Source organism: Bison bison, unplaced genomic scaffold (assembly GCF_000754665.1).
Source record: "Bison bison bison isolate TAMUID 2011002044 unplaced genomic scaffold, Bison_UMD1.0 scf7180017858886, whole genome shotgun sequence".
In the NCBI taxonomy this organism is placed as follows: Eukaryota; Metazoa; Chordata; class Mammalia; order Artiodactyla; family Bovidae; genus Bison; species Bison bison.
The window spans coordinates 475588-499436 of NW_011489458.1; the positions used below are offsets into that span (position 1 = coordinate 475588).

At 53.0% G+C, this 23849-nt stretch overlaps 1 protein-coding gene across 2 annotated transcripts; it reads right to left on the bottom strand.

Moving 5' to 3' along the window:
- Positions 1-1190: 1190 nt before the first annotated feature.
- On the bottom strand, positions 1191-19600 carry L3MBTL2 (l(3)mbt-like 2 (Drosophila)). 2 transcript variants are annotated; one of them, XM_010830110.1, is made up of 17 exons: positions 19498-19600; positions 17459-17699; positions 15794-15927; positions 12634-12757; positions 11715-11794; positions 10205-10322; positions 9680-9814; positions 9327-9415; positions 7892-8123; positions 7290-7366; positions 7015-7119; positions 6051-6198; positions 5597-5679; positions 5153-5292; positions 4484-4549; positions 3526-3642; positions 1191-3120 (listed from the first exon to the last, which is right to left on the bottom strand). In XM_010830110.1, exons 1-16 carry the CDS (start codon positions 19519-19521, stop codon positions 3531-3533), a joined length of 1908 nt encoding a protein of 635 aa, XP_010828412.1. In that variant the 5' UTR covers positions 19522-19600; the 3' UTR covers positions 1191-3120; positions 3526-3530. The 2 variants fall into 2 exon arrangements, with proteins under 2 accessions (XP_010828412.1, XP_010828404.1); XM_010830102.1 differs by having other exon boundaries at positions 5058-5292.
- Positions 19601-23849: the final 4249 nt, after the last annotated feature.

Here is a 23849-nt window from a genome sequence, read left to right on the forward strand (position 1 = left end):
ACTTGACTTCGCATTCCAGGATGTCTGGCTCAAGGTGAGTGATCACACCAGGGGTTTATTTCGGCTAGGCTGGGTCTTCTTGGCTGCACGGGCTTTTCTGGAATTGCAGCAAGTGGGGGCTGCGCTTATTGCGGTGCACAGGCTTCTCACCGTGGTGACTCTTGGGCTTCAGCTTTAGCTGCACATGGGCTCAGTCATTGTAGCTCCTGGGTTCTGGAGCACAGGCTTAGTAGTTGTCCTGCAGCATGTGGCATGTCCCCGTATCAGGGATCAAGCCAGCATCTCCTGCACTGGCAGGCGTTTTATTTACCACTAAGTCATCAGGGAAGCCCTAGGATTTGTTTCTACTTCTATTGAAAGTAGCTGCTTCCTCCCAGGAATACAAAGGCCTTGAAGGACACGGGCTCTGATCCCCGGCAGAATGTTCTGCACTGGGGTGCTCACCAGATTGAAGCCACCGAGTCCTGGTTGTGACCTGGCCGACGAGCTGGATGGAGTTTAATCCCACTGTTGCCATTTCATGTCAACTTAGGCCACCAAGTTACTGAACTTTAACAAGCCTTCTTTCTCTTACTTGTAAAATAAAGTCAGCACATCCTCACAGGATCAAAGATGAAGCAAGCAGTGTGAACACCTGTAAACTAGTGTCTGGCATGAGGCTGTCACAAATGTGGAATCCCTTGCTTCCCCATCCCTCGAGCAGCCGAGTCCGACGGGGTGACAGTAAAGGAAGGTGCAGGGGGTTCCACCAGTGTTTGTACCAGGGAGCCGCTCGCTGCAGGCCGTCAGGCAGTGGGGCAAGGAGTAGAGAGGCTTCTGTTCCTCAGGATGTCTTCCAGTCTTCAGGTGTTCCCCACCCCCTCGACCCCCGCCACTGCTGTGGAACTTCAACAAGTCCCATCCAAAGGCAAGGGCAATGGAGGGGCAAGGTTCATTCTGTGCCTTGAGCTAAAATGTCCTGGAGGTCAACACTTCTGTCTGTGACCGACTAACCTCTAGGTCCCAGGGACATGAAGACACGGGCTGGGCCTTTGGGGAGCCCGGGGTCCTGGGAGGGGAGTGGCAGGGACAGATAACATAGCATACTGCTGTGGAGACGTGCTGTTCTGCACTCTTCACGGGTGAACTCTCCCCGTCTCTGTAACCGACCTGGTGGGGTGGTGTCTCAGAAGGAACACTGACAGACTGACTGCAGCAAGAAAGGGATTTAATCGTCTCATAGGATTTAGGTGTGGGAAGCCCATCTGGGGCTGTAACGGTGGCTAAACTTGTCCTCTAGCCCTGCCTGCTGCACCCAAGCATCAAGTTGTGGGCATCAACTTCTTCACTTAGGAAGAAGCAAAACTGAAAGCCAAACAAGTCCCATCGCCCCAGAAGCTCTTCAGGCAGAACTTGATCCTTTAAGGGCAAGAGCATAGGGGAAAATGATTCTTCTCAGCTGGGCAAGTCACCCTCAACAAAGGCAGGCGATGAGAGAAGGCTGTGGAACTGCAAGCCACTGTCGGCCACCTTCCTCCAATGACCCACCCATCAATGTGAGGTGGGGTGAGGGGAGGCACAGCCCCTGTCACATTTAGGGGAGTTCAGGCTGCAAGAGTGTCGTTTCTATTCCACGTGAGCCTGCACAGTGCCTTTAGGAAAGGACAAATGATCTGGTTCTCTCTGAACTGAAATTGGCTCCCTTTGGGCTGGTTGCCCATCTCTGGGATGACACCCAACAGCAGAGTCCTCAACACACCCAAGGTCAGCACCCCATCAGGCAAGCATGGGCCGTGGCAGCTATTACAGGGGAACACAGGGACACACTCAGCCATGCTGTCTCTACTCAAACACGCGGAAGGAAAAAGAAGGGCTGAGGACAGCAGCCTGTTACCACTTAGGTCCCAGGTCTCCTGAAGAGAGGGTGAGTCAGAGGGAGAAGACAGCTTCAAAGGAGACTTAACTGCGGAGCAGAAGCAGCTGAAATGTGGGCAGACACCAGGTGAAATTCTAGAATGTACTTTCAGAGGAGCAGCGGAATCAAAATATATTATGGCGTTAAGGACATGCACGGTGAGGAAAAGGACCAAGAAGTACATCCCTGCCTCCAGGAGCTCCTCCAGGGCCACGTCCCAGCAGGGCAAGCCGTCCCCGTGTCGAGGCCCTGAGACTTCCTGGCAAGGCCAGACCTGCTCTTGGCTACAGAAAGGGAGAGAGGAGGGCAGGCCCGTCCAGCTGGGCTCCAGAGTGGGCAAGTTCAACACTGGTGGCACCTTCTCTCGGGGATACTTGCATGCTTGTGCACACGCATGTGCACACACCCACACCCACACCCACCCCCCACTCCCGTGGCACAGGGACTGGTGTGGTCTCCCCGACCTGAGGCCCTGGAAAGCTCCCTTTCCCAGGGAGCAGACCTTATCTCTGCTCCTCTTGGAAATGGAGTCAGTACTCATGCCAAGGGAAAACAGATCAAGGCCACCTCACAAGTCACCAGGACCTACATGCTGGTCACTGCTGCTCAGCTGCCTGCCAGAGCTGGGCACCAGCACAGGGCTCCGCAACCTCCTGGGGGTGCCAGGAGGAGCAGAGCCCCAACCGAGGCAGGAGGGGCCGTTCCGCATGGAGTCTGGGACAGAGGCTGTACCCCTCACACCACTCACGTCCATCAGGTGACCGTCTGTCCCCACCTCGAGACCTGCTCGGGCCTAACCACTAGCCAGCTTGTCTCCCGTGTGTAGCCCCCGCCCTGGCAATGGAGCAGTGTTGGGGGAGTGGAGGGGACTAGTGTGGAAGAGCTTCAGGAACTCGAGCTGGAGAGGGAGCTGCTCGCAGGCAGCCCCCGTCACATGGCCTTGCTGGAGAGGAGGCCAGAGGCTAGAGGAGACCCTGGCTGCTCCTTGGGTCCCCGGCCCCCACAGTACCAGGCAAAATTTATGCAAAAAGGCTCAGTCTCCAAAGTAAAGCAGGTTGGCGTGGTGGCAAGAGAGGCGCCCTAGGCTGGCTTCTGACTGGCAGTGAGGAAGGCTCAGTCGTCCGTCTCCTGTTTGATGTTCTCGACGGGTACTGGCAGCTCTGGACTCAGAGCCTTGTCGGCTGTGGCCACGTCCAGGTGCTCTTCCTTCACACGCACGGTGATGACTGAAGAGGGAGAGAGGTGCGGGGCAAGGAAGAGAGAGCATGGAGCTCAGGATGCAAGGAACTGGGCTTCCTACAGACAGGGGCCCTTGGGTGTGGTGGGGAGAGCCCCTTCCCATCTGTGGGGCAGACAGCAGCCAAGGCCTAGGGCCCTGTCCCACCAGCCTGGCAGGCAGCCCACCCTGCTAAGGGCTGGGGCTGGGGGTGGAGAGGGCCAGGCTGGTGCTTGGCTCCATTCAGAGCTGGGGGGGTGGTGTCTGGGAAGCCCTCCAGGCCCAGTGGTCTGAGAGAGGTTTCTCAGTGCCCAGAAAATGCCCTTTAAGCCTGACTCTGCTCTTCTGTGCCAGGTTGGAAAGGAGGCGACCGGCCTCTGAGCAGGGAGCCGCCTGCCGGCCCCCGGAGGCTTACTCTCATCAGGGGCGGGCTCCGACGGGGCCTTCGCCGCTGCCTGCAGGTCCTCCTCCAGCAGTGCCTTCTTGGACCCCTGTCTGAGGGGCCGCGTCTTGGCCGGTGGTATTCTTTTTCCTTGGAATAAAAACAGAATTCAACCCAGGCGAGGGCTGTATCCACATGAAACAGCGGTCAGGCAGCCCAGCAGAGGGGTAGGTGCCAGCCGGGGAGGACGGAGGCCCAGCTCTGACCTCAACCCTCAGGGCTGTGTGTCCGAGGCGCAGAGCTTCTCCCCAGTAAGAGGTTAGTGCCCCCACCCCGCCACGGCAGTTAAGCTTCCTGTTTCTGCTCCTCACTGCCTTCACTTCTACACCGTGCCTTTCCCAGCCCTGATTCGGAACGGCACAGGATCCTGCCACTCGAACCACACCACACCCTCACAGGATCTTAACCCTGCCCAGGGACCGCATCTGTTTCCTTTCTGTTCCCTTTCGGGACATCCTCTCTTCTGCGGAGACCACACTGGGGAGCCCAGCTCACTGCAGCTCAGCCTGGGGCCTGTGAGGTTGGGCCGGCCTGTGAGAGGTTCCCAAGCCCGGTGGTTACCCTTGCTCCCTCCCTCTGGGGATCATGAGAGAATGCCTTCCGTCTGTTGGCTCTTACATCTTTTACTTTCATACACCACAGCTGCACAAGGCCTCAGAGACCAGGCCACCCCCGACCCCTGCTCCAACCTATATAGTCTCTTGTGTCTTTTCCTCAGCATCCTGACCACTGCCAGAGACCAGAAGACTCCCTAACTGTGCTGTGGGTCCCTAAGACACAGGGTGATGGATGGGTGCATGGGGCAAGGGGCAAAGGAGAGGTGGGAATATGAAGAGTGTGACTGATCTGCGTAGTGATCCCCTGCCCAGGGGCACAGGCTCAGGTGATCCCAGGTCCCACCCCAGCCGGGCAGCTTTAGAGCATCACTTACGTTTCTTCCCAAACTGTTTCTTTTTCTTCTTTGTGGCCTCTTTGGCTTTCAGAGGTGTGGTGGGCTCTGTTGTTGAAAGACATGGACATGAGGTGAGAAGAGAGTTCTGAGAGGACATAGGCTGCAGGCACGTCCCGAGACCCCTGCCCACCCCTCACGGGCCTCCCTTACACAGGGGACGCCCCTGAAGGAAAGCCAGAGCTGGGCCATGAGAACGGGGAGGGGGTTGCGGGGAGGGACTGGATGACAGCTGTCCCTTCTTCCCACCCGCATCACCAGGGTGCTTAGAGGGGCCTGGGGGATTTACCTGGTGCACAAGGGCACGAGCATATGACAGAGTGGGCAAGGTCAAGGAAGGAGCTCTGCAGGCCAGAGGGAGAGGGAGACAGAGAAGTCAGGAGCAGGAGGGGAGACCAGGGCCACTCTCTCCCTAGAAGTGGTCCAGGAGATGCTCGATCTCATGCCAGAGGGCCAAAGGTGGGCATGCGGCACGGGGGGTGGGGTGGAGGGTGGTTGGCAGGAAGGAAAATGAAAAGGAAAGTCAAGAGCCCCTCAGGGCCAGGAGAGCCCAGACCTGTGGCCACAGGTGGCTGGAGCTGGTAGCCGGTGAGCTCACACCAGCCAACAGGGTAGATGTCTGGGGACTCGCAGTCCACCCACTGGTCGTACTCGCTGTCCCAGCCATCGAAGTGGATGCTAAGGAGTCGGTGCACCACCCGCTTCACTGTGGCCACACAGATGAGCCGGGGCTCCATCAGGTCCACGGCCTCCAGCTTCATGCCCACCTTGAAGCCGTGGTTGGGGCAGTCCTGGGATGGGGGTAAAGGGCGAACAAATCAGCTAGGTCCCCACCCTGGCGGGGCAGCCCTGGGTATGGGAGTGGGTCTGAGCCTGCCTGTGGGGGCAGGGTCCTCAGACCAGGAACCCCTCTGCACTGTGATCCCAGGCACCAGCCCCTCTGGGAAAGGGACTGGCTGACTGTTCAGCACGCATCCGCATCCATCAGAGTTTGGACTTGTCCCCGAAACAGCTGATCTTAGCAGCAGGGACTCGAGAGGAGAAGGGGTTGGAACCGCCACCTTGGGTGGTAGTGGGCAGGGTTGGTCTATTCACCATGTTGAAGAGTCTCGATGGAGCTGCCTTTGCCTTGGTCTTCTCCAAGTAGGCCTCCCAGCTGAAAGTGTGAGCCTCGTACCCTGGAGTGGAAGGCGGAGATGAGGGAGGGAGGGAGGTGAGGGGGAGTCCCAGACAGCGCCAAAGGGGCTTCTGCAGCTCCATCAGGACTCAGCCCGAAGTTTCTCCAGCAACCTTCTTCCTTCCTGCCCAGGCTGGTACCTGCTCTAGGACCATGGTCCTGTAGTACAGGGTGCTCACTGCCCAAAGGGACAGGTGGGAGTTCTGCTCACCAAGCCACATGGGGCCATGGGGCCAAGGCAGCCCAGACTAAAGGCTAGTGGTGACCGTGGGGAGTGCTGTCACCTCTCCAGTCCACTCAGACTTCAACTCTGGGGGTCTGGCTTGGCCTGTGGCCTCAACCCTGCTCCCTCCAACTGTATGCCAGTCTTACCTTTCGGGGGTGTGAGCTCAATGTCATTCTTCTGGCAGAAGTTGGCTGGGAAGATGGCGTGGGAGGAGGCGTGGTAACAGAACCAGTCGGAGCCATCTGTGGAGGGTCCCCCGTCTACACAGATCATCAGGTAACCATCCAGGAGGACCTAGTGGTGGCAGAGAAGGAAACAGAACCTGGTGTTCTAAACTGCACCCCCATTCCAGGGTGAGGTGACAGGACAGGGATAGGATGGAGCTGCTTTTCAGAGCACTCAGCACTCACGTAACCCATAACGGTAAAATCATCTAGCTTCCTCATGTGTGGTCAGTCACGTCAGACTCTGCAACCCCATGGACTGCAGCCCACCAAGCTCCTCTGTCCATGGCATTCTCCAGGCAAGAATACTGGAATGGGTTGCCATTTCCTGTCCCAGGGCATCTTCCTGACCCCCTCAGTGGACACCACATGCTGTGCCAGCAAGGACGCTGTCTGTCCTTTTGTCACTGTTCTCAGGGGTGAACAGGGGGCAGAGCCTGGAAGTTGGCTAGATGGACAAATCAGCGTGTCCCCAGGAGGGCCGAGGGGTGTGGCTGGCTCCTCAGGCTGCAGCAGTAACAGAGGTCTGCAGCAACACCAGCCCGGCTGAGGCGTGGCAATGCCAGCCCCCAAAGGAGACAGCAGGCAGTGGCAGGAAGGCCTACACTTACCCCAGGACCAGGCTCAGGCCAGGTGTTCCGTAGCACCCACGGGTGGCTGGCGAGGGACTCGGCTAACCTGCCAGCTTGATGCCATGGCTGACACGCCTGGGCCAGCCCACAGGGTTGGCAAGCCTCCGACCCCCAACGAGAAAGCAGATTCCCAGCCAGGAGCTCAGTCTATGTGCCCGAAAACCAGGCCACTCGGGAGCAACCAGTAGGGGGCGCTCTGCCACCGCCCTGCCCGTAGGAAACGCTGCTGGAGGCGGGAGGGCACCCAGGCTCACCTTGCAGATGGTCGCCACACAGATGTTGCCCAGATTCAGGGGGTCGATCGCCTCCAGTTTCATCCCCTCCTCAAACCAGCCACCTTCTGTGTAGACAGCTCGAACCTTAAAGGAATGGGGCAGTTGGGCAATCTCTGGGCTGACCCGGGGAGGGGCGGGGAAGAGGCCTCAGCTGCCGTCGGCCTGGCAAGGAAACGGGGAGGGAAGGGAGAGCCGGGGCCTCAGGTCTGGAGTGGACCTGCAGCCAAGGGGCAGTGTCCAGGGCTGGGCCTCACCTTCTTGAACAAGTAAGGAACAGCGTCACAGTAGATCTTCCGGAAGGTGGGGTGGTGGGCCATGTCACTGCGCCTCTCTTTTAGGGAGATAGCGGAGGGAGGAAGGGAGAGAAGGAAGTTGAAGCTTCTAACATGACCATCTCCACGCCTCCCCCAGAATGCGGGGCTGCTCAGCAACCTCCCACCCGCACGGAGGAGCTCTCTGTCGGAACTATTCAGCCCTGAGGACCCAGACTCCTCCCACGTCGCAAGGAGAGGATGTGGCCTGGAACCTCTAGTTGCGAATTAACTTTTACCATTTCAGGTTGGAGAAGGAAATGGCAACCCACTCCAGTATTCTTGCTTGGAAAATTCCACAGACAGAGGAGCCTGGCAGGCTACAGTCCATGGGGTCACAAAGAGCTGGACATGACTGAGCAACTAACACACAGAACACACTTCAGGCTGAGTGTCCTTGGTCAAGTCACTCAACCCCTTGGGACACCTGGTCAAGTCCTGCCATCCTCAGGTAAAGATGACTGCCCCCATTACTCAGAGTAGTTGTGGGGTGCAGAGATGTGCCCCCCTGACCCAGGCCCATGCTGGCCAGGGACTCGGCTAACCTGAGAGCTTGATGCCGTGACCGACTCGCCTGGACCAGCCCACAGGGTGGATCAGGGGACTCCACATGTGGCACCAGAAATCGTCGTCACTGTCACCATCCTCATAGAGGAGCCGCAGGCGACCCCCGATGACTGTGTCCACCACAGCCATGCGGGTCCGGGACACTTGGGACTTGTCCACCACCTCCAGCCGCATGCCCTGCCGAAAGGGGTACTTCATGCTCTCCACCATCTGCAATGACATCAGAACACAGGCCTGCTGGGGTCGATCCCTCCCTCCCACTGTCCTGTCCTGTCCCTTGGGAGTAACCAGAGGATGGGACGGGGCAGGGGGCGGGAGGAAACGGGCAGAGGGGCCCCTCCTGCCGGCCAGGTTCCACCCTGGCTTCCAAGTCCCTGGGATGATAGAATATTTACAATGTGTGCACCAAAATGCCAGCAACTCATTGTGATGGGAATCATAGACTGCTTTTCAGATTAAGGAAACAGGTGCCCCAGGGAGGTCATGTGACTAACCTGGAGTCACACAGGGTCATTAGTGCCAGAGCTGAGCCACAAATCTCGTCCTGGGGTCCAGCTCTGAGCTCTTTCAGGGATCTGCACTCTGATCACGAGTCCCTCCCAGTGCTCTCTAGCTTCCGGCCCCTGCCAACAGCACTCACTCAACCAGCCTGGTGTTTATAAAGAACTGAGCACCCTTTGCCTCGATACCTCTAATTTCAGCCCTGGCCCCGCTGGGCTGCAGCTCTGAACGGCTCTCCTAGCACCTCAGCAGTAATGCCAGCCTCTTGGACACAGCCAAGGATAGTGATCAAGATCCCACAGCTGCTCTAGAGCCCCGGTGGTGGGGCCTGGGTGAAGAGACAGGTGGTTCTGTCTGCTGAGATTCTCGTGCTGTCCTGCCTGGGATAGAGGATGGTTATGGAAGTTCTGTGGCTTTTCTAGCACCAGGGCACTGTGGACTCAGGGAGAGCCATTCCAGTTTCTTAGTGGTGGTGGGGACAGAGCAGTGCAATTCCAAATCCTACCAGGAGGGGGAGAGTGCCAGATGGCCGTGCCTTGTATACAACAAGCACTTAATCAAATCTATCGAATGCAGAGAGATCTCCTACACTGCAGGCAGGTTCTTTACCACTAGCGCCACCTGGGAAGCCCAGATGAATGAACGCTCCTGAAAATGCTGTGAGCAAAGGGAAGGATCTGGAAGAGCACGCCAGCAGACAAAGCAACGTGACCGATGAGGCTGGATCAGAGAAGGGAGGAAGCTAATGGTAGATGACGCCCACCACCCATACTTAGGGAATCTGGAGCTGCTCTGAGGGCTAACCCAAGGGGGTCTTAGAAAAAATACTCCAGTGAGCAGCACCAAGGACCAACAGAAGGGGAAAAGGACAGGAGCAGACCAGTCAGGAGACCCCAGGGTGCTCTGCCAGACCTTGATATGGAAGTCCACAGGAAGTGTCCTGGAGCCCACCAGGCGTTTCATGAGGTAGCCCTTCCAGTCGGTGAACTTGGCATGGATGGCTGGGGAGACAGAGCAGAATCCTGAATACAGACTGCCACCACTCTGCTGACGGGTGCCAGTCTGCCCCAGAGAGCAGCAGAGGGCCTGAATAACGTATTTCTGCCTTCTCAGGCCGGCAATCCTGGACTCCCCAACCTGGATCTGCCCTGGGGCCTCTGGATGAGGGAGGAGAGGGAGCGAGGAGGCAGGAGGGCTCTGGGCTGTTCTGACTTCTCCCAGGGGGCCCACAGGAACCAGGACGGGGAGCACTCTCATCAACTCACTCCGCGGGGGCACCAGGATCTTGCTGTTGATGGCACACCAGCCGATGGGGTGGACATCCACAGTCCCCAGGTTGCACCAGAAGTCATGGCTGGCATCATTTTCAAAGCCTTCATACCGGAGCAGCACCCGGTACCCTGAGCAGGAGGAAGGGGAGATGAACTCTTAGGCCTTCTCGCTTCTCCAGCCTAAACCAGGCTGCCTACTCCAAGAACCCCTTCTACAACAGCCAGAGCGAAAACAAACCCCTGCCATGTACCTGGAAAGCAGTATGGCACAGCAGGGGGAGTAATTTTCTATGGCCTGATCAACCCCGGAATGAACTTCAAAATGGGAGTTTCCAAACTCGCCAAGCTCTGTGGTCCCCTCTAAGGTAGGTAGCATGAAAGCATAGCAAGGAGGGAGAACGAAACTCCAGTGGGCGGGATTTTTTGTTTTATGAAGCTGATGTCTGCTCCGACTCTACCTGTCCATCTGGAGATGTCGCCCCCAGCCCCTGACCCTGCCTTGGCCGGAGGAGCACCCACCTGCAGCCTGGATGACCGAGGCAATCCAATATACCCGGCTGGGGAGCACGGCGTCACTGTTGAGTACCTCCACCTTCATTCCCTTCATCACATCCTCCCACTGGTCATAGAGTGGGACCTGCGTGGGGGTGAGAGGGTTCAAGGGGACAGTGAGCCACTGGGTGGGCAGAGGAGAGTGGCTGGCCGCAGGGCCTCACAAAACACCGTATCCTCTCCTTTGCCCCTCGGTGTTTCCCCTCACTGTGTGTGGAAGGCCAGGCCCAGGACCAGGGAGGAAGCGATGAACGGATGCGCCTGCCTCTGTGAAGAGCCTAGTCGGCATGGGAGTCGGGGTGTCAGACAGCTCTGCTAATCTCACAGGCCTGGCTCCTAGTTGTCACCCTCTGGCACATCACACCTGTGCCAGCAGACACCTAGTGGCTTCCCACTCTCACTGCGTAACAGGCGCTTCTGAGACACAAACAGCGCTCCTTCAATCGCCATACTGGGTGGTTGGATTTCTCTCGTGGTACAGTGGGTAAGAATCTGCCTGCCAGTGCAGGGGATGTGAGCTCAATCCCTGGACTTTCCCAGCAAGAACACTAGAGTGGGTTGTCATCTCCTCCTCTAGGAGATCTTCCCAACTCAGGGGTCGAACCCCAGGGACTAAGCACCCACAAGCCAAGGGGCAACTAAGCCCTTGTGCCGTAACGAGGAGCCCCTGTGCTCCGCAGCAAAGACCCAATGCAGCCAAAATAAACAGGCCTTCTCCAGATTTCCTGGGGTTTAGGAAATTGGCTTGAAAGACGAAGAGAGCCCCCTCGGCTTCTCTCTGCACCTGTGGGGGACCACTGCTCAGGCCTGCACTCCAAGCCCAGCCCTCCAGGTCTCAGCCTTGGCCGCTTCTCAGTGACAGCGGGGCTTCCCAGGTGGCTCAGTGGTAAAGAATCTGCCTGCCAATGCAGGGTTCGACCCCTGAGTTGGGAAGATCTCCTAGAGGAGTAGATGACAACCCACTCTAGTGTTCTTGCTGGGAAAACTCCATGGATGGAAGAGCCTGACGGGCTATAGTCCACGGGGTCTCAAGGAATCGGATACAACTTAGGCACTGACAGGAAGCCTTTAGCAGAAGGGGTTCCAGGAGGCACCCATATCTGCCTCCCAGGAGCCAATGGGCCGGGGGCAGTTCACAAGCACCAAGCTGTCAACAGGAAAGCACTAAAGATGGGGGAAAAGAGAAAGGGATTCTCACAGTTGGCTCTGGATACCAGAACACAAAGTGCCATTATGTGAATAAGCCTAGGGGGCGACCTCCGAGGGGCGTGCTCGAAGCCCTCGGTGAGGGTCTGTGGGAGGACTTGGTGAAGAACAAGTGGACAGAAACGGTGAATTGGAGCGAGTGGCAAAGCCAGGCTTCGAGCACCCAGACTTCAGCCTGTTCCCTCCCGGAGCCGAAGCGGTAAGCCAGGTGGGTGAGCCGGCGGCAGCGCCCGGGCCCTGCCCTCCCTCCCCTCGTGCCCAAGGCACTCACATGCTTAAAGCAGCTGACAGGAGCAGCCTTGTAACTGTGATCCTTCAGGAACTTCCCCCAGTCGAAACCCAAGACCAGCGCTGCAGAGCCAAGAGGACCAGAGTTGAGGGGTCGACGCGGGGAGCTCTCGCAGCAGCCACTCCAGGAACCCGGGCGGCCCCGAGGACTGGGAGCAGCCAGGGCCCGCCCCATACCTGCCCCAGCAGTGGCCACCGCAGGAACCCGGGCCTGGGGAGCGGGAACACAGGCCCCTTCCTGCCGTGCAGCCCGGGCCCACCCCATACCTGCCTCAGCAGTGGCCATCGGGATGGGACGGGGAGGACCTCATCCAGAGGCTGCCAGACTCTCAGTCAAGGAAGCTCTCAGAGGGAAACGTCTGATCTTTCTCCCCAGGAGAAAAGACCCTCTGGCTTAAATTCCTCAGACCGCCCCCAACCTCTCATTGGCCACAGCCAATCTAGATGGGTGGGAGGCACACACACCACAGCCCCTCCTGCCCTGATCTGGGAGCTGTGTCAGACCACCTAGTGCCTAGCTTCCAGTCTTCATTTATTTAGAAACAGCTACTCATGCTGAGAGAGAGAAGTTCCTGATCCCATCACCCTTCTTCACAGGAGATCTAGGTCTCCACTGCCCCAGGGAAATAAAAGCCAGAGGGCTACAGGCAGTGCTAAACAGAGGAAGCTAACTCTTGGCTTTTAAGTGCTCAAGAGAAGAGTGAGAGTGATTGAAGGATCTCCTGGGCCATCTCACAGTTACTCCCAGGTGAGGAAGATGACATCTAAAGTGAGCCTGGGCTGGCCCTTTCTAGCTGGCCCCCTTCTCCAATCCTGGCTCCTAGGGAGCACCCCCGCCTCACCTGCCGAGTCCTGGCATCACACCCCACCGGCTTCCTGAGCACCAGTCCCCACAGACTTACCGTCCTGCCCGGTTGGGGTCCCATCGGCGAGCTGTCCTGTCCCCTGGGAGTGGAGGAAGGCTCCAATTTTGGCAGACCAGGCAGCTTTGTGCAGGACTTTGGCCTTCTTGGTAGGTGGTTTTCCCTGGAGGGAGGAGAGCCTGTCTGTAGCCTAAAGGCTGATAACATGGCTCTGGATTTGGACTGCCCCGGTAACCTCTTTGGGACTCCAGGTTCTTCACTTGTAAATCAAGATGATAACAATTATAATGCTTAGCTCAGTGGGGAGTTGCAAGGGTGAGGGTCACACATTGTGCTGAACTCTGGAAGCACTTAGCCATTGTTCACCTGCTGGGGCGGGGGTTGGCAGAGCCAGAGGGCAGGGAGGGATACATTTTCCATCTTTTAAGCCCTGCTACTGCCAGGAACTTCTTGCTGGTGGCCAAAGCTCTCAGCCTTCTCCTTCCCCTGGTGCTCCTATAGGTTTATGGCAGAGACGGGGCTTCAGGAGGCTCATGAACTGAACAGAGTTTATGAGGTGCTCAAAGGTGTCCTACCCCAGAGTGAAAGGCCACTGAACTGTGTGTTAGTCGCTTAGTCGTTTCCGACTCTTTGAGACCCACGGACTGTAGCCCGCCAGGCTCCTCTGTCCATGGGATTTTTCTCCAGGCAAGTATACTGGAGTGGGTTGCCATTTCCTCTCCAGGGGATTTTCCAGACCCAGGGATCGAGCCCAGGTCTCCTGCATCAGAGGCAGATTCTTTACCATCTAAGCTAGAAGGAAAACCTGGTCGGTAATTTGTAGCTTAAGCACTGATCAGAGAGGCCCAGAGACTTTATTAGAGATCAATGACTGGGGGAGAATGGATAGACGCATATGTATGGCTGAATCCCTTTGCTGTTCACCCGAAACTATCGTAACATTGTTAATCGGCTATGTTGTTATTTAGTCACTCAGTTGTGTCCGACTCATTTGCAACCTCATGGACTGTAGCCCATCAGGCTCCTCTGTCCATGGGATTTCCCAGGCAAGAAGACTGGAGTGGGTTGCCATTCCCTTCTCCAGGGGATCTTCCTGACCCAGGGATAAAACCCACCTCTCTTGCACTGGCAGGCAGATTCTTTACCACTGAGCTGCAAAGGAAGCTACTGTAATACAAAGTAAAAAGTTAAAAAAAAAAAAAAAAGAGATCAGTGAACTAGAAATGTGGGTTTAGGGAATTCCCTGCTTGTCTAGTGGTTAGGATCTGGCACTTTCACTGCCATGGACAGGGTTCAATCCCTGGTCGGGGAACTGAGATCCTGCAAGCCAAGTGGCACAGCCAAAATTCAAAATAAAAAAATGTGGGTTTAAGTTCCAAAATCACTGCAGATGGTGACTGCAGCCATGAAACAAAAAGACACTCCTTGGAAGAAAAGCTATGACCAACCTAGACAGCATATTAAAAAGCAGAGACATGTCTCTTTGCCAACAAAGGTCCGTCTAGTCAAGGCTATGATTTTTCCAGTAGTCATGTATGAATGTGAGAGTTGGACTATAAAAAAAAGCTGAGTGCTGAAGAATTGATGCTTTTGAATTGTGCTGGAGAAGACTCTTGAGAGTCCCTTGGACTGCAAGGAGATCCAACCAGTCCATCCTAAAGGAAATCAGTCCTGAATGTTCATTGGAAGGACTGATGCTGAAGCTGAAACTCCAATACTTTGGCCACCTAATGCGAAGAACTGACTCCTTTGAAAAGACCCTGATGCTGGGAAAGATTGAAGGTGGGAGGAGAAGGGGACGACAAAGGATGAGATAGTTGGATGGCATCACCAACTCAATGGACATTAGTTTGAGTAAACTCCAGGAGTTAGTGATGGACAGAGAGGCCTGGCGTGCTGCAGTCCATGGGGTCGCAAAGAGTCAGACACGACTGAGCGACTGAATTGAACTGAAGTTCCACACAGATCTGGCGCCAAATCCTGGCTCTTCAATTTTATTTGTGTACCTCTGAGTAAGTTAGTAAAAATTTTTGAGGCTTTGAAATAGTAATCTTTAAAAATTCATTTTTTAGGAATCACTGGTTAGACTGAGGGTGCCAAGCCCTTCTCAAGTATCCCCAGACTGTAGTTAATAACAATGTTATTATTAGCTCCCTGGGAAGGACTTTCTTATGCCTTGACTAAAAGCTGCAAAGTGAGGGAGACAACAGTAGCTGTCTCACGAGTGAGAGAGAACATGCACGAGGCTCTAACTAGAAGAGCTGGGCTGAGACCCACAATAAACATCAGGCTTCACAGGACAATCACCTAGGGTGCTCATTAAAGCCTCTTATGTCTAGGCTGTGCTCCCTCCCAATTAAACTAGAATCTTCATGAGATTTTTGAAACTTTCCAGGTGACCCCTACGTGTAGTCAAGTTTGCAAACCAGTGTAGTGAAGACACAAGGCCAGGCTCCTGAGATGAGGCTCCAGTCTCAGCTCTGTCCTCTTCCTACAGAGCCCACAGGTAAATCATTCTTCCTCTCGGGACCTCAGCACACTTGTCAATTAGTATGTGGGTTAGACAACACATCTCCAAGAATCCTCCCCCTTCTCAGAGTTCTACAAATGTCAAAAGTAGAGGCTGGTAAGACTAGTTGGTAATACTAACTAGAGGTTGGTAAGACTCTAGGCAGCTGCCTGTGGAATGGAGTCAGAGTCAAGGCACCATCTTCTCAAACACCCCATGGCCGGAGAAGCTTGTGGCCCATTTCCCAGCTTCCTTTCAGAGCATTTGTAAAAGTGCAACAGGAAGGCATGGGTGTCAGACTCCCCCCCGAGTTCTTGTTTATAACTTATTGAGGGCAGCAGTTGCCTGGCGGCCCAGTGGTTTGGACTCTGCGCTTCCACTGCAGGGAGCATGTGTTCCATCCCTGGAGCTGAGATTCCCGCATGCCATGCAGCACAGCCAAAAAGAGAACTTTCTGAGAACACATCAGACCCTGAGGGTTGAGGGTTGGGGGTGAAGGGTAGCTCCATGAATCTGCAACTTATTGAGCTCCAGAAATGGGTGCATAAGAAATACCAGGCCGTTTATAACCTCAGAGAGCCACAAGCAACGTCCTGCCCAAGCCCTCTGGGCCCCTCGGCAGCACAGGTAGTGGTTCCTGACTCAGCACCCAGGGCCCCAGGAAGGGTCTTCCGAGTCACTGCCTCTCACCTGTAATCTTGCCAAGATACTGGCTTTCTTGGAGTTGGAGGAGTAGCTCCTGGAACAGGAGACGCTGCAGAATCTCTTGGTCTTGGAGAAGAAGGCTTCCCTGGTACCCACGATCCCACACATCTCACAGACAGCTGGGAAGAGAATTTAGCACATGACTCCCTCGATCATCACCCCAATTCAAACAAAATGATGGGCCCTTCAAACCTGGGGCACTGTATTAACCCCCTAAGGCTGACAGAGCTGGAATAGGAGGAAGCGGTTTGGGTGTGTACCCCTGAAGCTATGTGGCATCCCTTGGCTGTGTGTCAGCAGTGGGGCTAAGGAGATCCCTGCGGACAACTGGGGAAAGTTTGCAAAGAGGAAAATGAGAAGACAAAAATGTAATTTCTGTGGGCCTGTTTTCTTCTCATCTCTAAAGAGGCTGAACTAGATCAATGTTTCATCCCTGATATCACATTAGAATCACCTGGAAAGCATTTAAAAATGCCCTGATTAGAATGACCTGCTCTGTGGTGGGACACAGACATCTGTGGTTATGAGAAGTTCCCCAGATGATTCTAATGTGTGGCCAGGTGAGTGCACCCCCAGACTAGATGGTCTCTAATAGTTCATTCTAGTTCTAAGATTCTAAGATAATGACTGGAAGAAGATAGAAGGGAGAAAAAAGAAAGGGGAAATAGGACTTCCCTGGTGGTACAGTGGCTAAGAATCTGCCTGCCAGTGCAGGAGAGGCGGATTTGATCCTTGGCCTGGGAAGATTACACGTGCCACAATGCAACTAAGCCCGTGCCCCACAACTACTGAGCCCATGTGCTGCAACTGCTGAAGCCTGTGCACCTACAGCCTGTGGTCCGTAATAAGAGAAGCCACCACAAGAAGCCCATATACCACAACGAAGTACCCCCATTTGCTACAACTAGAGAAAGCCTGCGTGCAGCAATGAAGACCCAGCGCAACCAACAGACACATAAATAATTTAATAAATAAAAATAAAAGGGGAGAGAGGAAGAGAAGACAGGATGAATGGAGAGGCAAAGAGTATTAGATGCTCCTCTTCTAAAGAGTAAAGGGACCAGGAAACAGGAGTGTCATCACAGACCATCTAACCTGCCTCTCTGCACAGGCAGTCCCCACACTGGAGGCCCTGACACACAGGTCCAGCAGCTATGCAAGCATCACACCTCTAAAGCCAACTGGCTTCTAGATGATTCACGGGGATTCTTATCTGCCCTCATCCTCTTACCTGGAGGTCACTTAATTCTGTATTTCCTTCCCTCTCACTTCCAACTCACGAGCTATTTCTTGTCCCTTCCCAGAGAGTAACCAGATCACATTAGGTGTCATATGTTCTCAAGACCCAGGCTTAGAAATCCACCAACTATTATTATTTACACAAACGCAAAAGCACCACCATGTTAATGACCGGCATCTAATATGTGCTGAATGAATATTAATTGTGAGAAAAGAATGAAATCACGACTTGAAATCAGACTGAAATGACCCTTGGGGATAGTTGGGGTGCCTCTGTCTCTCTCACAGGTCCTTAGACATCAGATCAAAGAGCCCTTTACACCTGGACAGCTCCGCCCACCTGGCCTACATCTGCCTCTCCATCCATAGCCTCTGCAACCTCCCTATCTTTGGGGGACACTTTGAAGGCACCTGGCTCAGAACCACTGCCGTCCAAGGACCGGGGCGTCCCAGGGCTGAGCAGATGCAGCGGGGAGGTGGGCAGCTCCCCCGCTTCCCGATCCTCATGTTCCGCTTCACTTGACTCCTCAAGATAGGAGCTGCTCTCACTGCCCGCGCTGCTGTTGTAACTCCGGAAACTGTCATAGCCGCCGAAGAGCTCCAGGTCATCGTCTTCCTCTTCCTCCTCCATCGGTTCTGAAGACGGAGTCTCCTAGGAAAAGGATGACACGAAGCAGGCAGAAGCAATCGTGGTTGGCTTACTGTAAGACAAGGGAAACTGCAAGTCTGCTATCAACTCCCTTTCCAGTTCTTAGTCAAGTCAATGCTTCTGGGCCGAGTGGCAGGTACAATCAAACACCCCTTTCGTAAACACCAGGATCTTTACTCGTGTTTATACATTTCTCAACTGCAAGTCGAAAGAATACCTTAGCCAGACAGAAACATGTATTAGGAATTCACCAGGGTCCTCTGCGGATTTACACGTGACGACATTTTACCACAATTCACACAGAACACAGTGATGTGAAAATATACTAAGCATGGTGCCTCGTGAAGACATTTGGAAAAGATGTATTTTAGAAACTCATTCTTCCCCCTTCAGCAGGTGTACACCAAAGTAATTTCAACTCAAAAACAATTTAAGTCAGATGAAAGTTAATTTGGGGCCCAGACTGCCCTAAAGAGGATTTGAGGAAATGACATACTAGCACTGTGGGAAATACCATAGCTTTGGACTCAGCCTTGATCCTAACTAGCTGTGGGTCCTTGGGCAAGTTGTTTAACCTGTCTGGGTCTCAATTTTCTCATCTATAAAACAAAAAAAATTTGGTTCAAAAGATGTGCAATGTAAAATGAGGTATTGTATATGAATCTCATGGCATGTAGCAGAAAAGGTGTGAAGCGTTTGGGCTCTAGGCCAAGACTCCAAAACCGGCCCTAGTATATGACCGGCAGCAGTTCAATCTCAGTGCCTCGGTTTCCCCATCTGTAAATGAGGACAATTCCACCTATTTCATAGGCTTTGGGGGTTAATATGGGAAAGGCACTCAGAATGGTGACTTGCACACAGCAAGTACTCAATAAATGCTGGTGATCATTACTGGTTAAGAGCACAGGCTCTCAAATCTGATATGCCGGAGTTGGGATCCAGGCTCTCCTACTTAGGGCTCTTGGTCTCTCCATCAGTCCAATGGCTGTAACGAGCCTTCTTTAGAGGGCTGCGATGAGCACCCAGGCACTATGTAAAGCCTAGTTCTGTTCCCAGGAGTCAGTGACAGCTCTAAAACTGGGAGTTATCATTCACACTCTACACTGATGATGATTCTTCTTTACTCTTGCAGAGTGTTTGAGCAATTCCACTTTATATTTATACTACACATGCAAGTGTGCCAGAAACGAAATTCAAATATAAGGTGACCAGAAGCCAAATAATGAAAGGATGTATGGGTTACAGGTGGTGGGAAGAATGGAAAAAGCAAAACAGGGAGAGTTTTGGAACTTGACAGACTTAGCGCCCATCTCCTTCACTTTACAGCTGGGTGACCCTCCTGGGGAGAAGCACTACCCTCTCCAAGCCTCAGCTGCATGATCCATAAAAAACAGACAATAACACAGGGCTTGTAATTGTGGGAGATAACGAATGGGAACGCTCCAGATGCGGAGTGTTTATTAAACTTTAATCTTCCTTTACTTCCCACCAGGATGTGACAGGCCTCACAGACCCTAAAGACGCCACCATGAGACAAGGAGGAGAAGGAAGATTCAGGAGCTCTCATATTCTGAACCCAGTTCCTCTTCCCCCAGAGCAGTGAAGCTGTTCCTCCCTCAACCTCACTCGGACCCAGGAGAACGGGAGCAAAAGGCGACGCCAATCGCCTCTGGCCTTGCTCAGCCTAACTACCTGTTTATCCATTCTTCCATCCTCCACCCTCCAGGCGTCGCTCAAAGGCCCACCGAGCGAGGCTCTCGGGGTTCCCTTTCCCAGTCACGAGAAGTCCTCTCCCTCTCACCTCGACGCCCCGTGGCTTCTCCATGAGACCTAACACAGGTTCTTCAACCGTCACCAGGTGCAGGAAGCCATATTGGCCTCGCCGCTCTCCCGGAGCGCACTCATTGGCCGCCTCTCAGGGCCGAGGGCCAATCACGCTGCAGGAAAGAGGTAAAGCCGGTTCCGCGCTGGCCTGAGCCCCGCCTCCCCTGGAGGCGGGGAAGCCGCGGCTACTTATGTGACTTGTAGTTTCCTCTGGGCTGCGCGTGGAGGGGGTCGTTGCTATGGCGACGTGAAAATTTCCCCGCCCCAGACCTGCCCGGCCCGGGAGCACAGTTCTTGTTTCTCCACGGTAACCTCTTGCTATCACACCGACTCCGTTCTTCATTAAACAATTATTGAATACTTAAGAGGGTACTGTTCAGGCACCCTCCAGGAAAAACCTCGCCCTCTCCCTGATGAGAAATTAAATGTGCTCTAGTGCTGGGATGCCTAGCAGAGAAACTGTTCCCTGTTTAGGCAGAAACTGGAATACTCACTCTTAGGTCCAATGGTATAAATGTCCCACATGCTCAAAATTCTGCAACACTCTACCTTGCATCACCATCTCCTGAAATAAATCTCAGATATGAGGCTCTCTGCCTCATTCTTTTGGGGTTTCCCACAACGGTCCTTACAGTTCTAGGTGCTGTAGTAGAGCTTTAAATTAAAAAAATTCATTTATTTGTGCTGGGTTTTCCTTGCTGTGTGGACTTTAGTTGCAGAGAGGTGGGGGTAGGGTGGGGGCTACTCTTCCTTGCAATCCGTAGGCTTCTTATTGCCATGGACTCTCTTGTGCAGAGCGCCAGCTCTAGGGCGCAAGGTCATTAGTTGTGGCACACGGGCTTCATTGCTCCACAGCATGTGGGATCTTCCCGGACCAGGGATCAGAACCCTGTTTCCTACATTGGCAGGCGGATTCTTTACCACTGAGCTATCAAGGAAATTCTACCATGGAGCTGTACAAACATCTTAAATCAGGAACAATCAGTCACTGTTTCACAAATGAGGAAACAGTGGCACTTTGGGTTTAGACAGTTTTTAAGATCACATTTGATTGGAATTCAAGATTTATTCCAAATTCTTTGCCTATGCTATATTCTTAATTGAGAATCTAAATATAATAAGTAGGCCTTGACATGTGTTAAATATATTTCTAAATTTGAGGTCCACTAGATACATGTGAGTGGGCTTCCCTGATAGCTCAGTTGGTAAAGAATCCACGTGCAATGCAGGAGACCCCGGTTCAATTCCTGGGTTGGGAAAATCCCCTGGAGAAGGGTTAGGCTACCCACTCCAGTATTCTGGCCTAGAGAATTCCATGAACTGTATAGTCTGTGGGGTCGCAAAGAGTCGGACACGACTGAGCAACTTTCAGTTTCAGTTCAGATACATGTGAAAGTCTTTCTTAATTTGTTTTCTTCAAGACTTTCTACCTCCAGCCACATACCCACGTTGTCCACGAGTACTGTTGGTTCTTCTGCCACCAAAAGGTATCCTATATTTTTAAAAACTATGTATTTTTTTATTTGACTACATCAGGTCTTAGTTGTGGTATGGGGGATCTTTAGTTGTGGCATGATGGAGCTTTAGTTGAGGCATTTGAGTTCTTAACTGTGGCATGTGGGATCTAGTTCCCGAACCAGGGATCAATCCTGGGCCCCCTGCATTGAGATTGTGGAGTCTTAGCCAATAGACAACCAGGGAAGTTCCCAGACACAGAATTTAGAGGAGGAGGTAAAGGGCTCCAGTTGGCAGAAAGATGTAACCAGAAACCTTTAAAGATTTTTAAGGAAATAAGTAGATTGTTTAGATTTTGTTTTAAGAGCTCACTCTCTGGATGCTTCGTGGAGAGTGTGTTGGAGGTAGATCAAGGGAGCAGCAGGGGGCCAGTTAGAAGGCTCCTGTGCTGATCCAAGGGAGGGATGGTGGTGACTTGGACCAGGGCAGACTTAGAGGACTTGCAGAAAGGTAGAAGAATTTGAGAAGTATGTTGGAGGCAGTAATTAATTGTATGGAGTAGGTTTGGAAGAGGGTGGAATCCAGAATGACTTTGGGTAAATATGTCAGATGGGTTGACCATGTTCTGTAGTTGGTAAAAACTGTACAAGGAATAAGTGAGTTTGGGTGGTTGAATAGAGGGAATTAGGAGTTCTGCTTAGCCTGATATGCCTCCAAGAGGGCAAAAAGGTAGTGGAGTTCACCAGAGAGTCCTGAGTTAGAAATATAAACCCTGAAATTAAAAAAAAAAAAATTATTTGGCTGCATTTGGTTTTAGTTGCAGCACGTGGGATCTTTTGTTGTGGCATATGGACTCTGTAACTGTGGTACATGGGCTCCAGAGTGCACAGGTTCGATAGTTCGGGCACGCTGGCTTAGTTGCTCTGTGGCATGTGGGATCTTAGTTCCCCAACCAGGGATCGAACCTGCATCCCTCAGGTTGAAAGGAGGATTCTTAATCACTGAGCCACCAGGGAAGTTTCCTCAACACTTTGCTGTTGCAGTTTTCAACAACCTCCCTTTAAGATGAAATCAGAGTCAGAGTCCCTAAATCCATCTTCTCTATGATGTATTATTTTTCACATCGCAATGGATATATCATCAACAGTAGAAGAAAGCAGAAACCTGAGCTTTCCAGTTTCATGGCATTTCCACAAAAGTACCCAGCTTTGGGGGAGGGAAGGAAGCTGAGGCAGGTCCCAGTGATGTGAACTGTTAGCCTAAGTTGAAATGGCAGTTAATGAGGAATTCAGTTGAAACATCTTACTAAACACAGGTTGCTAAGCAACAGTGGCTACCCTGAAATAGTGTGGCTGTTTCTTCTGCAGTGGAGCTCCTGGGTCTTTGGTCTGAGCTGTCACAAAGGTATGCTTTTTGGCTGGTCTGAGCTATGCCCTTATATACAATCTTACATACTCCCCTCTTTCTGAGGCCTTTCCTCTGTGAGTCACTGCCCCTGTCTCTCCAGGATCATTAAATCTCTTGCTCTCTGTTGGATCATTCCCAAATAACTGCACACATGTGCTCATGTGTCACCCATTCTAGACAAATAAATCCCTTGAAATCACCTCCTCTGTCCCTGACCATTACGCTCTTCTCTTCCACCCCTCGATGTCTTGAAAGAATTGTCTGTGCACACTACCTACCTCCACTTCTGCTGCTGCTGTCCCTACACTCCACCAAACGCGCTCTGTCAAATTCAAGTACAATTTCTCTGATGTACAGCCACATCGCTGTTCTCTCAGTGGCATTTGCCAAAACTGATGACTCCATGCTTCCTGAAACACTGTTCTTTCTGGGTCCCTCATGGTTTTCCTCCTGCTTCTCTGGCCAGTCCCCTCCCCTTTGCAGGGCCTCCCTCTCATACCAGAACTCTAAGTCCAGGTGATTTTCAGGGCTCTGTCCTGCTTGCTTCTTTTATCTTCTCACCATAAGTGATGTCTTTCATTCTTAATGCTGTAAATACCATTTATATGGCCTGCATTCCCATCTTCAGTCCATGTGTTTGTCCGCTGAGTTCTAGACTTTTATATCTGTAGAGATAACTTACATCATAAATAGAAAAACAGAACACTTTATTCCCTTAACCTAAACCTATTTCTCTCCTAGTTCCCCATTTCACTATCCAGCACCATCAGCCACTTAAGAACTGCTTCTTTATTTCCTCTTGCTCCGTTCCTTACTTTCAATCCATCAGAAAATCCCCTTAATTCTCCAAAACCTATCTCAAACATTTCCCCTTCTATCTCCACTGCCACCCCTTAAACAGACCACCATCATCCTGCTCTGGGTTTCACTGAAGTCTCCTAGCTGGTCTCTCTCCACCTCTTCTGTAAATTGGATTAATTCCTCTGCACAAGTGCAGGCTGGGAGCTCTTTTCCATATCATATCCCTCCTGTCTGGACTTTCTCCGATTCTTGTACAAGCTTTTGAGGAGAAGCCTGAGTGACTCAAAGTTGAAGTTAGAGAGGTAGGCAGGGCCGGAGTAAATCATTGAGTCAACTGATTTACTGCGTGCCCACTGTGCTCAGGCACAACACCGAAGGGCACAGTTCTGCCCTCTTAGGGCTTCCGCTCCAATATAATCCAAAGGAAAGGAGACCAGCGCTTTCCCGCCCCAACCAGGGGCAGGCACGGTGCTAACCGCTTTGACACCCGGCCGGCCTCCACCCCCTCCCACCGCCCCGTGACTCTGGGCTGGCCTCAGTTTGCCTCATCTGCAAAATGGGACGATAACTATTAGGCCCAGATCTTGGCGCGCCCCCTGGGGTTACGGGGCGGGAATACCAGCCTGGGGCGGAGTTGCTCGCACTACCCGCCCCGCCCCATGGGTC

Coding starts and splice junctions, on each gene's coding strand:
- L3MBTL2 (XM_010830102.1), bottom strand. CDS start 19,521: ATGGAGAAGCCACGGGGCGTCGAG. Junction 9,815..10,204: donor CTCGGTCATCCAGGCTGCAG/GTGGGTGCTCCT, acceptor CCTCCTGCTCAG/GGTACCGGGTGCTGCTCCGG. Junction 5,680..6,050: donor TGAGCTCACACCCCCGAAAG/GTAAGACTGGCA, acceptor CTTCCACTCCAG/GGTACGAGGCTCACACTTTC.